This window comes from Phyllopteryx taeniolatus, chromosome 3 (assembly GCF_024500385.1).
Source record: "Phyllopteryx taeniolatus isolate TA_2022b chromosome 3, UOR_Ptae_1.2, whole genome shotgun sequence".
Taxonomy (NCBI): Eukaryota; Metazoa; Chordata; class Actinopteri; order Syngnathiformes; family Syngnathidae; genus Phyllopteryx; species Phyllopteryx taeniolatus.
In genome coordinates this window covers 11,564,413-11,581,912 of record NC_084504.1, presented here as the reverse complement: position 1 = coordinate 11,581,912, position 17,500 = coordinate 11,564,413, and the positions used below count along the sequence as shown (strand labels likewise).

Sequence of the window (17,500 nt, the reverse complement as noted above, 5' to 3'; positions counted from 1 at the left end):
TATCATCGGGCAGGAGGCGGGGTACACCCTGAACTGGTTGCCAGCCAATCGCAGGGCACATACAAACAAACAACCATTCGCACTCACATTCACACCTACGGGCAATTTAGAGTTGTCAATTAATGCATGTTTTTGGGATGTGGCAGGAAACCGGAGTGCCCGGAGAAAACCCACGCAGGCACTGGGAGAACATGCAAACTCCACACAGGTGGGGCCGGGGATTGAACCCCGGTCCTCAGAACTGTGAGGCTGACGCTCTAACCAATCGTCCACCGTGCCGCCAGGGAAATAGATCAGCAATGTAAATCACCTCGTGGACAAATTGGAGCAATCGCACACGGTGGAATACATCAGCAAATTAACATTATGAAGGCCAGAAGAGTTGGACAATTGGACATGATGGATTTAAATTGCAATGTATACAAACCGCATAAACAAACAAGAGCAATCGCATACGATAGGATACATTGTTACTCCTTTTCACCTGATACAGACAAAATTAATCGCATATGATTGAATAGATTACCATAGGTAGTTTGGGTGACACACAAATATGTCTTGACTAAACGTTCCACTAACCTAAACCCCCTCATGATAGGTGTTCCTGTACGCTCCTCCGCTCTGCCCCCCCTCCCTCTTTGAGCTGATGATGCATTGCTGGAGGCGGAACATCCCGGACAGACCCTCCTTTGAGGGGCTCTACCAGGCCCTCAGGCCCCACGTCAACCAGTGACCAGGACTGGGACCAGGTGGACCACCCCCACGACCTGACTCAGGTTAAGAGGAGATAAATGGATGTCCGGGGAGAAACATTTCAAACTTTTCCCATTTTTGTTCAGCAAAACTTTATCTTTTTATCTTTTTTTCCCCTCACCTTTTTGGCCTTCAAAAACCTTTTTCTCATTCCTGTGGTCCTTCTTATAAAGAAAGCACTGTGTGTGTGGGTGTGTGCGTGCACGCGCGTGTATACGCTTACTGTCCGTTACAAGTACTTCCTGTTTGTGTTCTAAGCACACTGGAGCTCAGAGGATGGTCAAAGTTCGAAGTTTTATTTTATTTTATTGTATCACTTTGTTGTTGTCATTATTTTTTTACAAACACTCACTTAGGAGCAACACATTCCACTTTGTATGTTCTGAGCGTGCCAAATGAACACGTGACTATGAATGTTTACAAATCTGATCATTTAAACTTTATGAGCAAAAAACACAAATGTTGTCTATTTGTGTCACAAATGCACAATAATCCAGCAAATGTTACGTAAGTTATTCATTAGCTGGCAAAAACATGCACATGCAAACTCAGACTAGCGACTAGCTTACAGCCAATTGGTTAGCAAAGACAAATTCAACATGATGCTAATCTTTTGTTGTTCTTTTGACTCCATTTCCTAACGCAAGCACTAGCTGTGGCTAGTGGCTAGGTCGTTAGCCACAACAAATTCAATGTGATGCTAACTCTTTTGACTCGATCCTTTTGTTCTTTTGACTGAATTTTACTAGCACACACAATAGCTCAGGCTAGTGGCTAGCTTCACAGCTAGCTTGCTAGCAACGCAAATTCTTTTGACTAAATTTTCTAGCGTACATTCAATTGCAGGCTACTGGCTAGCTTCATTGCTAGCTTGTTAGCACTGACAAATTCATCGTGACGCTTACCGGTTGTCCTTTCAACTTAATTTCCGATGTCACACCCTGGCTCAGGCTAGTGTCTAGCTTGTTTTCTGCGTAAAATTCAATGTGATGCTAACCCATTGTTACTTTGACTCCATTGTTTAGCGCAGGTGCTAGCTCAGGGTAGTGGCTAGCTTAACAGCTAGTGTGTTAGCAATGATAAATTCTTTGGACTCAATTTCCTAGTGCACACGGTAGCGCAGGCTAGTAGTTAGCTTAATTGCTACATTGTTTCCAACGACAAATTCAACGTGGTGCTTCCTTTGTGTGTCGAAGTTTGACTTTTTGTGTTCTTTTTGTTCGCCTTTAGCCAACCAGCTTGATGACGTTAGCATTCACACGTCCAGATATTTCAAAAACAAAAAGTCGTAAGCGATAGCAAACGTTCCCTTTAAGCTAAAAGAGTCGACTACTGGAGTTTTTACACACACACTCACACACACACACACACACGCAAACATTCTTGGTAGCATCAGCATTAGCGGCTAAAAAGCTGCTAGCTCACTTACTAAGTGGATATTTCAGCCTTTTTGTGACCTGTTTTCATACTTTTTTGTCAAACATTTATTTAACATAAAACATAATCATCCTGACGTGGAAAAAAATACCACATTTCTGTTAGCTTTTTTTTTTTGTTAGAACGTTTTGCTGTTAATGCTTTTGTCTTATTTTTGTGTGTTTCAACCATAGTTTTGGGATGCCGCTGGTTCATGAGAGATAGACTGAATGCTATGCTAAATGCTATATGATATGCTAAATGCTCCATGCTAAATTTCAAGAAGCAAGGAAACCACTAAAGTCAAGTCTATCTCTCAGAATGCTTTGGTTCAGTGAGCGTGTAGCTGAGTGAATGCTAGAAATGGGTAACTGCCTGTCAATAAAACCTACATAGCATTTTTTGGTTTATATCATTTAGATTATTTGCAGTGTTACGTTATGTGGTCCACACATTTTTTTGTACATAGAGCATTTTTAATATATCACCACAAGATTTGTAATATGCCATCCTGGTTTTGAATAAATGAGTGACGCCACCCACAGGCAGTTTGCCACATTTCCTACACACCCATATTTGAAATCACTCAGCACAGACCCACGAAAAGACACAACCTCCTAAACTGGTTGGAAAAAAAGATGACTGTTCTTCTCCAACCCTGAAGGTAGTATGACATGTGATGAGGTGATGTCATGTGTTGAAATGAGAAGTTGTGGGATGACAATATTTAAGGCAATGAGAAAGTCATCGGATAACCACCGTACATGTGCTGTTATGAAAAGGTATGAGATGTGGAACCTTATGAGGAAATTATGATGAGATGAGATTTACAGTTTTTCACAATTGCTGAAACACATTTCTCAATATCTTACACACAAATCCAAAAATTCAAACAATATTCACAAGACCCCTGACTTCCTGCAAAACAATTGCCTCAAAACAGACCCCGAGTCAATCAAAAAGGAAAAACACCATGGAACAGTCATTACACACAAGATGGAAAAAGGGAAACACACTGATCAGAGATCTTAAGGCAGTAGAAATCATCTTTATTGTTCAGAATAGAAATGCAGTTTGGGAAAAAAAAGAAATCCTGTTTAGCACACGTAGTAAAAAGCTAGACTATATTAAAAAAAAAGTACGAGGCCTACAAGTATAATAGAAAATGGATGTACTGAAACACCTTTTTGTGTACAGCACTGTCTAGTGTCATACTGTAAACGTACCTAATGAAAAAAAGCAATTACCTGTTCACATCTGAATCTTCAGCCTATGGTGGACACCGTGAATGTGCTTAGGTTGGGCTGCACTTGCTGTCCTGCTTCCCTCATTGTCAAACCGTGTCAAACTGGCGGCAAAAACATTGTCTCGCCCCACGGGCCCCCTCATTGCGGCCCTGCACATCTGCTTCTTATTGTTCGAGCTACTGAACCTTTCATGTTCACCAGATGCTCATTAAATTTAGCAACTTTAAGAGCGTGTGCTGCTAGTGGCTAATGCTAACATCACAAACGCACCACGTGAACTGTAAAATGTTAAACGCCATCAGTATGCTTTATGATTATCATGACAATCTTTTACTGGATTGTAAAGCATCTCTTGTATACAGCGTTTATCGCGGGGATACCTTCCTGACCGACTTGATTATAAAGAGAAATTATATAAAAATCTTTTTGGAATTAGTTTTACCCTCCAACATGCTTTAAACACAACTTATTAAAAGACATATTTTAAGGTGTGCGACATCATCAGATAGGGCTAATGTTGCCATACCCATTGTCTAAACAACAATAGAAACATCTGCAACTTACCACAAGGTGTTTTCTCAAGTTAGAAGTGGGCTGAAATATCCAAGGTTCGGCAGTCACAATTTAAGGGCTACATGATAAAGCTGTTGTTTTTTGAAGTCTGTAAAATAAACACAGTCGTGTGGCTGTTTTTTCCCCCCCAAAATGAGTCATTTTGATTGGCTTGCGAAGGCGATGTGCGTGGTCGTGTGACTGCCTTGTGTCATCTGATTGGTGAAAAATGAGTCACTTCGATTGGCTTGCGAAGGCTACGTACGCGGTCGTGTGACTGTCTTGTGTCGTCTGATTGGTGAATTGGAGTCAAATGACATTAATGATCCCGTTTGATTGGCGCAACGGGCACCCTATGCGGAAGTCGCAGATGGAGTCTAAAAATAGACGCACACACGCACAATTGAATAAATAAAAGTAGCGAACGGCATGTCTATTATTGTAACTGAGTACAAGTATCAATCTTTCTTCACATAAATACTCAAATAAAAGTAAAAAGTATGGTGCAATTAAAGTACTCTGACCAGTAAAGTTTATGGAAAATGTTACTTGAATAAATATAACGGAGTAAATGTAACACGTTGCTACCCACCTCTGACTTTGACAAAATGAAAATAAAAGCCCATTTCTTGTCCATTTTTCCAAATAAGAGGCACAGTGTGCTTGCTTCAAGCTGTTTGTCACTCCCACATGAGGTTTACTCTGAAACTGATACATTAAACAAAATAGGATTGATTAAACATTGCATACTCAAACACCAAAATGTTCAACCAAACCATATAACGAGCCTCTGCTAGGTGTATACAATTATATAATGTGAAATGCCATAGATAGGTTAACATAAATTGGCATAGATGTTACCATTTTTATAAACCTTAAAAAAGCATAGAACATTTAAATACCGAAATGTTCAACCAAGCCATATTTCGGCTAACGAAAGTCTATACATTAATGCTGTCATATGAGGTGAAATGCTATAGATGGCATAACAGAAATTTGGAGAGATGCGTGTGAGTGTGTGCAATGCGTGTGCGCTTGCATGTATGTACATCCATATGTGTGTGTTTATGTATGTGTGTGTACATGTGTGCGTGTACATATGGTATAACGTTTGTGCATGCATGTGTGTCTAGCAAGTGGGTTGCAGTGTGCGTGTGTATGCATGTGTGTTTTACAGCATGCCAGAGGGTGGAGGAAAGTGCTTCAATTTCATCTTTACTTTTAAAGCATCCTGAGCTCCTAGCAGGAGGTATGAGGGGGGGCCGCCGGGTGCCCCCCCCCCCCCCCATTAAAAAAGGAGCCAAAGAATGTTAATTGCCGACTTACCTGAGGATCAGCTTTCATCAGTCAGTTTCACCTCCTTCCATTTTTCTTCTTGTGGCATGTCAATCACTTCTCCTTGTACATGCACATCACTACAACAACGCTTCATCATCATCGTCATTGTGAAGTCACCCCTGGAATTCTTCACACACCAGGATGAACAGATAATTATCTGCCCAGTGTGTGGAAAGTTTGGATTAAAACCCTCCTTTCCCCTCTTTATTTTACTGCACCCACTCCTGCTGCTTCACTCTTTAGTTTAATTCCAGCTTCAGTTACCATCAATGGCGGTTCCTGGCATGTTGCATCACCATTACAGTGCATGGACATGTTGTTCAGATTGATTGTGAATCCCGGAGCTGGTGTTAAATTGTAGAACACTTCTATTTTCTGAAATTATCTGGACAAATCCCATGTATATTTGTTTTTATCCCCAACCAACTCTGTAAAGGAAAGTGGTCACTGAACAGAATGCTAACCTCGCTCACGATAAATAACAGCACGACACATAAAAAGTACTGTATGTAAAACATACAACTACAACTAAAACTACACGGGAACAATGACTAATTTAACAATAAAAATGTAATTTACCCTATTTTACAAAATTACGCTGACCCGCGAGGCATGCTTCTAAGTGCAGCTTTAACTCCTGCTGTAGCATTGGGAAAGTTGGCGCCAGGCATTCCAGGATGTAAATAGGATCCCATTTGTAAATAGTTATAGTTAATTACGCATTTTATTGTTAATGGTAACTGTAGTTTGTGTTTTGTCATAGTGTAATAATAGTTGTATAGATGTTTATATACGTGTTGTGCATCATTTTGTTGTACCTTAAGTTAGTGTTCTGTTTATTTCATTTTGTGACAAGTTTATTGCAAAGTAATTTGATTATGAACCTTGTTAAAAAAAAACTCACAAAAAACAAACGGACACCAATCATGATTACAATAGTGACAAAAAGATGGGTTACATCGAAAAACCCATTAGTTGAGTTCTTCATCAAAGCCGCTGACACTTAAAGACTTAACGACTCTTTAAAGGCCCACAAAACTGACTTAAAAATGTCTTGTAAATTTCACGCACCACAGCAAAGAGTGTTATTAACAAGCCTGACAAATTTGAATGAATAAAATCACAATGTATGTGAAATCAAGCTTCAAAAAGATCAAGAATTGAGACGTTCTTTCAGCTTCCAGATGCTGTGGTGTGGTGTGCTGAATGCTCTGAAAACCCCGCCCCGTGGAACTTTCAGCTGTCAATCAAATATGTTCCTTCTCTGATGGTTCCTAAGCTGGGAGAGGAGAATTCCCAGCAATGGACATTGCACATGTTCTCATGGGCCACAGAGGTGCACTCTGTGGCAGGGGGAACATTTAGCCTCCGTTAAAATTCAGCGGGCCGTGCAGCAGGCTGAAGGGGGCACCACACGCGGCCACAGCAGTGCGATGCTCTGCGGTCCGGCCTGGGTATTGCATTTTTTTTTCATCCTCCTCCTCACTCCAAGACGTTGTGATCGGCAACTGTGAGGATGACAGCCCTAACGCCGTTGCGCCGGACCGGCGGCGGCTACTATAGCCAACCATCCGCTTTGCCGCTCGCTGCCTCGCCACACGCCTCCCATGACGTCACATCATGGCAGATACACTGTCATCCAAATAACATAAAAGACATTGCACGTCAGGGAAGATGTATTTTTTCAGGTTGTAGGCATAGCGTGATGGCTAACTGCATGCTGTAGCGGTAGAACTGGGAAGGTTATTAGGAAGAAGGAAGTGGCAATTACGCTGAATGGCCACGGAATGGAATAAGGGCCCTTGGGAGACTTTAAAGACTTATGACTTGCACATATATGAATTACTACCACCTCTGTTACATAGTTAACATATTGTATTTATATAAAGTTAGTGTGAGCTTTCTTCTCTTCTTGTTTCTTAGAAGTTGAGGTAACTCCTCCCCTACACACGCACACACACATACATGCTCCTCAGACCTCATGCGAGCTGCATACCCAAGCACAAGAAAAAGAAGTAGCAGAAGATGAAGTACGTCCCTGTAGGCTTCTTTGTGTTCTTCTGCTGTTTACTGACAGGAAGTGGAAGCAGCCCTCAGCAGAAGCAGCATGCAGCACAGGGGGTGGTCGGGGGGATGACACGGGGATTGACCTGGCGCCACAACGGGCAGGTCTTCAGCATCCTGAGTCCGGGGTCCCGCTACCAGCCTCTCGCCCACAGCAGAAGCTCCTCCGGTAGCGTACTGCTGCTTGGCGGAGGTAACGGGACCTCAGCCGCAATCCGAGCCCCCCCACGAGTCCCCGCGGCTAGTGGCGGCGCACATTTACGAGCTGTTGCGCGTCAGCGACTGCCACCAAGAGCAGATTCAAGATCAGACCTAAGATCCGATTCTGCAGAGGACCGTATGGTCGGAGACGACCCATACAACCCGTACAAGGCATCCGACTACTACCGATACTACAATTACTACAACTCCTACTACAGACCCAGGGCATGGACCCGACACTGGCACGGCTATGGAACAAGGTACCACCAGAACGGTGAGAAATGTCTTTTAAACATAATTATGGCTAGAAAAGTTGCAGACAATGACTATCCTTGCTGGAGAGGGACCTCCAGTCCACTAGGGGGCAGACTACAACTTGTATGCGATCTGCATCTGCATAATAATATCTATGTACAGTATACTGTATTAATCCCAGCATTTCATAGAATGCAAATACGCCCGTTAGTGACTGTTAACACTCGAGTTTAAGTAATGTTGAAATGTCGTCTGCATGAACGTCTTGTTTCCCCCAAGCAGTACAGTTCAGTTAGGTCCAATTCAGTTTGCTTCATTTCAGTCCAGGTTGGTTCATTTCAGGAAAGTGCTCTGTATTGTGCCTAAATGACCTTAGCTGTACTGTACCAAACTAAACTGAGCTGAACCAAACTGAATTGAACACACTGTACTGAAACAAAGTGAATCAAATGAATCAAACTTCTCTGAAGTGGACCAAAATGAACAAAGTTGAATGGAACTGACCAAAGTAAAGTGCTTGGTGCAAAGGACTCTTAAGTGGGTCAGGATTCAAACAAACCACAAATGATGAAGTTATAAAATTGTGAACAAACTATTGTGTTGGTTGTGTGTGTGTCATTGCGTAATGATGATGTCGCCGTTTACAGGTCTTCCCGATCTGGTTCCTGACGCCTACAACATCCAAGTGAGCTCGTACATCCACAGAATTCCCATGTACAACCTACGCTGTGCGGCAGAGGAGAACTGCCTAGCTTCGTGAGATGCACTACCCATGACACAAAACACTTTAATCCAGTCTAAATTTGGTTAAATCCAGTCAAATGTACTTTAATCCAGTCACATCTGTTTAATCCTGTCTGAATCCACTTTAGTACAGTCTAATCCCTTCCGTTCCTGTACTTTAAATGTAAATGTACTTCAATGCAGTTTAAATATGGTTAAATCCAGTCAAATCCAGACTAAATATGTTTAGTCCAGTTTGAATCCATTTAAATCCTGTTTGAATCAACTCCATTATGGTTAATCTGGTTTAAATCTGTTTTAATGCACTTAATCAAGTGTAAATACATTTTATTCAGTTAAATTCTACTTCATCCATCCATCTATTTTCTGAGACGCTTCTCCTCACTAGGGTCGCGGGCGTGCTGGAGCCTATCCCAGCTGTCATCGGGCAGGAGGCGGGGTACACCCTGAACTGGTTGCCAGCCAATCACAGGGACCATAGAAACAAACAACCATTCGCACTCACAGTCATGCCTACGGGCAATTTAGAGTCTCCAATTAATGCATGTTTTTGGGATGTGGGAGGAAACCGGAGTGCCCAGAGAAAACCCACGCAGGCACGGGGAGAACATGCAAACTCCACACAGGCGGGGCCGGGGATTGAACCCGGGTCCTCAGAACTGTGAGGCTGACGCTCTAACCAGTCGGCCACCGTGCCGCAAATTCTACTTTATTCCAATCTAAATTAATTTAATCGGCTATAAATATACTAAAAATACATTTTAACAGTCTAAATCAATTTATTCTGGTATAAAGCCACTATATACAAGTCTGAATCCACTTTAATCTAGTCCACATGTACTATAATACAATTTAAATCTACTTTAATTCACTTTATTCCAGTCTAAATCTGGTTAAATCCATTCTAAAATCTAATTTAATTCACTTGGATTCCCTTTAATCCAGTCTAAATGTACTTTACTACACCTCAACCCAGTCCAAATCTACTTTAGTCTGATTTAATACACTTTAATCCAATCTAAAGGAATTTAATGTCACATATACACTTTAAACCACTCTAAATACATACACAGTCTAAATGCATTTTAATCCACTTTAATCCTGACTAAACCCAATTTAATCCAATCTAATTCAATTTGAATCAAGAATTCAATCCAGACTGAATCTTCTTTAATCCACTGTATTTCAATCGAAATCTACTTTTAAAAAAAATCCAGTTCAATCCAGGTTTAAACTACTTTCATTTCCTTTGATTTGCTTGAATCCAATCTGAATCTACTTTAATCAACTTTGATCCTAAATCTATTTTTAATCTACCTCAATCCAGTCCAAATGTAATTCAGTCCAATTTACACTGACAACAAACTAACAAATACACTTTAATCTAGTTTTGTCATATTTAATCTAGTTTAGACCACTTTAATCTGGTTTGATCAAATTTATTTTCACCAAGTAGTCTTGTTTAATCTAGTCTTGATCAGTTTAATGTAGTCTCGATCATTTTAATCGAGTGTAATGAAGTCAAATGTATTCTAGACCAATATATAGTAGTTTAGTCCACTTAAATTTATAACTGTTTCATCTCATCTAGTCTAGTCCACTTTAATACAGTCTCAATCCACTTTCGTCCTCAATTAGTCCAGTTTTAATCCAGACTATTCTAGTCCAGTCCAGTCCAGTTTACATGAGTCCAATCCCCAGTAATGACGTTCCCATACAACCGCGTGGAGATACCTTCTCCATGCTACAAATGATCTTGTAGCTTCAGTGTTGAATTCCAAGCTAACTGCAATCCGTTTTGACGAAAGCGTTGTTGTTCTTGTTATTGAGTTCCGCGAGGTCTGCTGGCGATTACGACACGAGGGTTCTGCTGAGGTTCCCTCAGCGCGTGAAGAACCAGGGAACCGCAGACTTCCTGCCCAACAAAGCCCCATACTCATGGGAGTGGCACAGCTGTCATAAGTAAGATGACACAAAACTACGAGGGGGCGCTAGTACTTCTACTTTGGCAACAACAGTATTGAAAATCCATTATAACAGGGGTCGGCAACCTTAAATACTGAAAGAGCCGTTTGGACAGTCTTCCACAGGAGGAAGAAAAAAAGAAACAAAAACACTGGGAGCCACAAAATTCTTTTGATATATAAAGTGAGGCTAACACTGCATAAATAGTTTTTTTTTGTTTTTACCTGCATCTATAAGAAACTATAGTGTTGCATTTAAAATTTAAATTATCCACCTGCAGTGAGCCAAATATGCCAACTGCTTCTGTTTTCCGTCATCATTCTCTCCCGTGTGGAATGGACTGTGCAGTCTGCTGTCAATTTGAATTCAAAAGGACTATTTCACTTAACAATGTAAACTTTATAGAGTGGAACCTCGTGTTACGAACGACCCAGTTTACGAATAATTTGGGTTTTTACGAACGGTCTCGGTATGGACGAACGGGAGGATTTTTGTTGTGCTTCTACTCGTGCTGCAAGACAATTGTTGACTCCATTTATAACGCTTTGATGTAAACTTAAACTTGTTGTCTGCTCCACGACGTAAAGCGGAAAACTGTTCTAATCGGAAGTTCCGCCTCCACATCCTCGATTATCCAATCACAAATCTCATCGCGTGTGTGATTGACGTGGTAAAAGAGGTCCAGAATCATTTTATTTTCGTCAAAATGTACACATACAGTATGTGGTATTTATTGAATTGTAGTGTCTCGTTAATTAAGACAAAGAACGGTTCATGTCGGCGTAATCACGTCAAATTAGCTGTCCAAATAGATGAACGCTAGATAGGCCAGTGTGCTGTAGCAGCCCGGCTAACCGACGTGCCTACGTGGCAGCCATACTGGCAGGGGCGACGTTCCCATAAAATGCAACGCATGGACATTGAATTTAGTCGTTACTTGCTCATTTCTCAACCGATTTTCATGAGGTGACTTTTTTTGTCAACGCCAAAGCGTATGCATTCAGGTTAATTTGTAGTACAGTTAGGTAAACTAGTGTAGTGGTCTTGTTAAATCAGTTTAATCTAGTGTAATAGAGTTAAACAAAATTGACTAGTCCAATTTAAATCTAATCTAGCCTAGTCTTGAACACTTTTATCTAGTCTATTCCAGTTTATTCTTGTCTAGTTTAGTTTAATATTGTTTGTTCCTGTTTAATCTATTGTAGTACAAATTAGTCAAATCCATGTTAACCCAGTCCAGTAAAATCCATTTTAATCCAGTGTTGAAGAGTGTATTCTTGTCTAGTCCATTCTAATGTAATCCACTCGAGTTCAGTCAAATCTAGTGTAAATAGAATACAGTATAAAGTAGTTTAATCTAGTCCAGTGTAGTCTCATTTCATCTACTGCAGTGCAGTTGTAGTGTTTAATGATGTGTATACACAGTGATATAAAGCTCTTGACTTTTAACATTTGCTGTGTCATCAAATCAACATGTGTCTGATTTATGTCCTCTATGCGTTGTGATTGGCCGTGCGGTGCCTCAGTCACTTTCACAGCATGGATGATTTCAGTCTGTACGAGCTGGTGGACGGAGAGACCAACAAAGCAGTGGCGGAAGGACACAAAGCCAGCTTCTGTCTGGAGGACACTTCCTGTGAGGCCGGTTACTACCGGAGATACGCCTGCACCTCACACACGCAGGTCAACACACCATTTTAACTCGTTACGTCTTCCTTTTTCACTGTGGAGTCCGACATACCATTAGCATATGTGTTTGTGTGTGTGTGTGTGTGCGTTTGTTCAGGGTTTGAGTCCAGGCTGTTACGACACATACAATGCCGACATCGACTGTCAGTGGATCGACATCACCGACGTGGCTCCGGGGAAATACGTACTCAAGGTCACCAGTTCTCCTCCTCCCAGTGGAATAACAAATACACTTGAATCTAGTTTTGTCAAATTGAATCTAGTTTAGACCAATTTAATCTGGTCTGATCAAGTGTAATCTTGCCAAGTAGTCCAATTTAATCTAGTCCTGACCTGTTTAATCTAGTTAAATATGTGACATTTAAAGCAGGAGTTGGACCCAAAAGTGGACCCTGACACAAAAGTAACAAAATAAATGAGGACCCAGCGTGGCAGCGACTGAGCTCTCAACAGGGTGGGGCATGGTAGTAACGAGATGTTCTGGCAAGGAGTGGGAAAAAAAAGACAACAAAACACATTTAATCGAGTGCAGTCTAGTTCAATTCAAACTAGTCTAGTGCACCACTGTAATGTAGTTCTGTCTTGTCTACTTTAACCTAGTCCAGTTTAATCAAGTCTAATCCAGGTTAATCTAGTGTAGTCTAGTTTAATAGAGTAGACCACTAATAACTAGACAAATTTAATCTAGTGTTATCCAGTCTTCACGAGTCTAATCAAGTTTCATCTCATGTAACGGTGGCTGAGTTAGTGTTGATGTTTTCTTTTTGTTTCGTTGTCAGGTGACCGTCAATCCCAAGAAGAAAGTTCAGGAATCTAATTTTGCCAACAATGTGGTCCACTGTGACGTCCACTACACGGGAAACGCTGTCCACATGTCGGCATGCGAGACCACAGCGTAAATAAGTAACAACACTTAATCCAGCTCATTCTTGTCTATTTTGATGTATTGTAGTCCAGTTAAATCTACTATAGTTTATTCTAGGTTAATCAAGTATAGTGTAGTTTAGCCTAGTTTAGTGCAATCTAGTCCACCTTAATTTATCGTAATCAAATCTAATCTAGTGTAGATCATTTTTATTTAGTCCAGTTCAGTTCAGTGTGGGGTGGTCTAGTTTAATCTACAGCGGGTATGGAAAGTTTTCAGGCCCCCTTCAATTTTTCGCTCTTTTTCATATTGCAGCCGTTTATTAAAATAATTTAAGCACATTTTTCCTCATTAATGTACACACAGCACCCCATATTGACAGAAAAAAACAGAATTGTTGATTTTTTTGCTGATTTATTAAAAAAGAAAACTGAAATATCACACGGCCGTAAGTATTCAGACCCTTTGCTGTGACACTCCTATATTTAACTCGGGTGCCGTCCATTTCTTCTGATCATCCTTGAGATGGTTCTACACCTTCATTGGAATCCAGCTTTGTTTGATTATACTGATTGGACTTGATTAGGAAAGCCACACACCTGTCGATATAAGACCTTACAGCTCACAGTGCATGTCAGAGCAAATGAGAATCATGAGGTCAAAGGAACTGCCTGAAGAGCTCAGAGACAGAATTGTGGTAAGGCACAGATCTGGCCAAGGTTACAAAAACATTTCTGCTGCACTTAAGGTTCCTAAGAACAGAGTGGCCTCCATAATCCTTAAATGGAAGACGTTTGGGACGACCTGAACCCTACGTAGAGCTGGCCATCCAGCCTAGCTGAGCAACTGGGGGAGAAGAGCCTTGGTGAGAGAGGTAAAGAAGAACCCAAAGATCACTGTGGCTGATCTCCAGAGATGCAGTTGGGAGATGGGAGAAAGTTCTAGAAAGTCAACCATCCCTGCAGCCCTCCACCAGTCGGGGCTTTATGGCAGAGTGGCCCGACGGAACCCTCTCCTCAGTGCAAGACACATGAAAGCCTGCATGGAGTTTGCTACAAAACACCCGAAGAACTCCAAGATGGTGAGAAATAAGATTCTCTGGTCTATTGAGACCAAGATAAAAATTGTTGGCCTTAATTCTAAGTGGCATGCGTGGAGAAAACCAGGCACTGCTCATCACCTGTCCAATACAGTCCCAACAGTGAAGCTAGGTGGTGGCAGCATCCTGCTGTGGGTTTGTTTTTCAGCTGCAGGGACAGGACGACTGGTTGCAATAAAAGAAAACGATGAATGCGGCCAAGTACAGGGATATCCTGGACAAAAACCTTCCCCAGAATGCTCAGAACCTTAGACTGGGCTGAAGGTTCACCTTCAAAAAAGACCATGACACACAGCTAAAATAACGTGGAGTGGCTTCAGAACATATTCCATGACTGTTTTTGAATGGCCCAGCCAGAGCCCTGACTTCAACCCAATTGAGCATCTCTGGAGATACCTGAAAATGGCTGCCCACGAATGTTCACCATCCAACCTGACAGTACTGGAGAGGATCTGCAAGGAGGAATGGCAGAGGATCCCCAAATCCAGGTGTGAAGAACTTGTTGCCTCATTCCCCAAAAGACTCATGGTTGTATTAGCGCAAAAGGGTGCTTCTACTAAATACTGAGCAAAGGGTCTGAATACTTACGGCTGTGTGATATTTCAGTTTTTATTTTTTTAATAAATCTGCAAAAATTTCAACAATTCAGTTTTTTTCTGTCACTGTGGTGTGCCGTGTGTACATTAATGTGGAAAAATTAACTTAAATGATTTTAGCAAATGGCTGGAATAATCTGAGACCATGGTCCTCAGTCGGAAAAGGGTGGCGTGCCTTCTCCAGCTCGGGGATGAGATCCTGCCCCAAGTGGAGGAGTTCAAGTATCTTGGGGTCTTGTTCACGAGTGAGGGAAGAATGGAACGGGAGATCGACAGGCGCAGCCTCTGCAGTGATGCGGACTTTGTATCGATCCGTTGTGGTAAAGAAGGAGCTAAACCGAAAGGCGAAGCTCTCGATTTACCGGTCGATCTACGTCCCTACCCTCACCTATGGTCACGAGCTGTGGGTCGTGACCGAAAGAACGAGATGCCGGATACAAGCGGCCGAAACAAGTTTCCTCCGCAGGGTGTCCGGGCTCTCCCTTAGAGATAGGGTGAGAAGCTCAGTTATCCGGGAGGATCTCAGAGTAGAGCCGTTGCTCCTTCACATCGAGAGGAGCCAGATGAGGTGGCTGGGGCATCTGATTCGGACGCCTCCCCGGTGAGGTGTTCCGGGCACGTCCCACCGGGAGGAGACCCCGGGGACGACCCAGGACACGCTGGAGAGACTACGTCTCTCGGCTGGCCTGGGAACGCCTCGGGATTCCCCCGGAAGAGATGGATGAAGTGGCTGGGGAAAGGGAAGTCTGGGCGTCCCTGCTAAAGCTACTGCCCCCGCGACCCGACCTCGGATAAGCGGTAGAAGATGGATGGATGGATGGCTGGAATATAAAAAAAAAGTGAAAAATTTAAGGGGTCTGAATACTTTCCGTACCCACTGTAGTCAAGACCTGTTTAATCTCGTCTAGTCCTTCTTTAATCTATCCATCCATCCATTTTCTGAGCCGCTTCTCCTCGGTAGGGTCGCGGGCGTGCTGGAGCCTATCCCAGCTGTCATCGCGCAGGAGGCGGGGTACATCCTGAACTGGTTGCCAGCCAATCGCAGGGCACATAGAAACAAACAACCATTCACACTCACAGTCATGCCTACGGGCAATTTAGAGTCTCCAATTAATGCATGTTTTTGGGATGTGGGAGGAAACCGGAGTGCCCGGAGAAAACCCACGCAGGCACGGGGAGAACATGCAAACTCCACACAGGCGGGGACGGGGATTGAACCCCGCACCTCAGAACTGTGAGGCTGACGCTCTAACCAGTCGGCCACCGTGCCGCCTTCTTTAATCTAGTGTAGTCGAATTTAATTTTGTCTGTAGGGTAGTCTAGTTGGATCAAGTCAAAACCGATTTAAAATAGTGTTGTCCAGTGCAGTTTAATATTGTTTAGACCAAATTAATCTAGTGCAGTCTTGTTTAATCTAGCGCATTTCAGTTCAGTTGGGCGTATTCTAGTTAAATCTAGTTTAGACCAGTTTAATCTTTTCCGGCCCATTTTATCTGGTTCAGTATAGTTTAATCTATCTATCCATTTCCTTTACGGTTTATCCTCACTAGGATCGCGGGCTGCTGGAGCCAATCCCAGCTATCATCAAGCAGGAGGCGGGGTACACCCTGAACTGGTTACCAGCCAATTGCAGGGCACATACAAACAAACAAACATTCACACTCACGTTCACACCTACGGGCAATTTAGAGTCTCCAATTCATGCGTGTTTTTGGGATGTGGGAGGAAACCGGAGTGCCCGGAGAAAACCCACGCAGGCACGGGGAGAACATGCAAACTCCACACAGGCGGGGCCGGGATTTGAACCCCGGTCCTCAGAACTGTGAGGCAGATGTGCTAACCAGTCGCTCACCGTGCCGGCCAGTTTAATCTAGTGTACTGTAATTCAGTCTAGTTCAGTTTAACTTTAGTACTAATCTTGTCTAGACCAGTTAAATCCAGTGTAGTCTAGACCTATGAAAATGGGTTATATTATCATCAAAGTCTAAATAGAAATTGACATTTTTGCCTTTCAGGAGCTGACCTTCAACATGGATTATGAAACTTTTTGATCACTTTTAAGATGACTTGATGATTTAATTTGAAAAAACAACATCTACTGTATTTAACTTGAATTTTAAATGCCATCATTCAAATAAACTTGACACCTCTACTCTTGTCCTTGGTTGTGATGACGTCACGTAACTGTCAATATTGCAATATTATCTGTTTTGCTCTTCGTGGCAGTGTTGTTTTCCTTGTTGGCCACTCGGGGGCGCTGCTTGTGCGTGTTTGTGTGAAAGGAGCTAAGAAAGCATGTTTGCAATACAGGCTGTCATTATGCAGTCTAATTATAGTTTCATAAACTTGCATAATTATACTTACATGAACCTAAAAGTGTAATTATAATCACATAAATTTACATGAGGGAATGTATCATGGCGTATCAAACATACATTAAATATCACATCATTCACGTCAAAAACTACCGCATACACTAAACAGCAAAATACTGCACTAGTAAAATGAATGAGTCATGTAGTTTTACCTATTTGAATTTGATTATTTTATTCTAAAGACAATAAACCCGTCTAACGGAATCCCTTCTCGAAGATCGTGTATTTTCGAAAAGCTCACCCCATCGGACACATCTTCGACCACTACAACGTACCTTTAACATTAGTTAAAAAAACGATCGCATTTCACTTCTAAAGTTCTTTATTCGATTATTATGTGA

At 42.1% G+C, this 17,500-nt stretch overlaps 2 protein-coding genes across 6 annotated transcripts in view; both read left to right on the top strand.

Moving 5' to 3' along the window:
- Positions 1-2,711, top strand: part of ddr2l (discoidin domain receptor family, member 2, like) — a 35,458-nt gene extending 32,747 nt beyond the window's left edge. For both annotated transcript variants that reach the window (XM_061769047.1, XM_061769048.1), the window contains one exon: positions 599-2,711. In XM_061769047.1, the coding sequence (XP_061625031.1) occupies positions 599-733 (135 nt within the window). In that variant the 3' untranslated portion in view covers positions 734-2,711. The remainder of the gene's footprint in view (positions 1-598) is intronic.
- Positions 2,712-2,858: 147 nt separating this feature from the next.
- LOC133475798 (protein-lysine 6-oxidase) lies at positions 2,859-16,936 on the top strand. 4 transcript variants are annotated; one of them, XM_061769224.1, is made up of 7 exons: positions 2,859-7,845; positions 8,474-8,582; positions 10,401-10,532; positions 12,062-12,218; positions 12,322-12,417; positions 13,004-13,119; positions 16,800-16,936. In XM_061769224.1, the coding sequence occupies exons 1-7, from the start codon at positions 7,332-7,334 to the stop codon at positions 16,804-16,806; spliced, it is 1,131 nt and encodes a 376-aa protein (XP_061625208.1). In that variant the 5' UTR covers positions 2,859-7,331; the 3' UTR covers positions 16,807-16,936. The 4 variants fall into 4 exon arrangements, with proteins under 4 accessions (XP_061625208.1, XP_061625209.1, XP_061625210.1 ...); XM_061769225.1 differs by having other exon boundaries at positions 13,004-13,127; XM_061769227.1 differs by having other exon boundaries at positions 7,750-7,831.
- Positions 16,937-17,500: the final 564 nt, after the last annotated feature.

Excerpts from the sequence above, each read along its gene's own strand:
- LOC133475798 (XM_061769224.1), top strand. The coding sequence starts at position 7,332 with ATGAAGTACGTCCCTGTAGGCTTCTTTGTGTTCTTCTGCTGTTTACTG. Across the intron at positions 8,583-10,400 it reads GAGGAGAACTGCCTAGCTTC|TTCCGCGAGGTCTGCTGGCG; the intron begins GTGAGATGCACT and ends CTTGTTATTGAG. Across the intron at positions 12,418-13,003 it reads CGGGGAAATACGTACTCAAG|GTGACCGTCAATCCCAAGAA; the intron begins GTCACCAGTTCT and ends TTTCGTTGTCAG.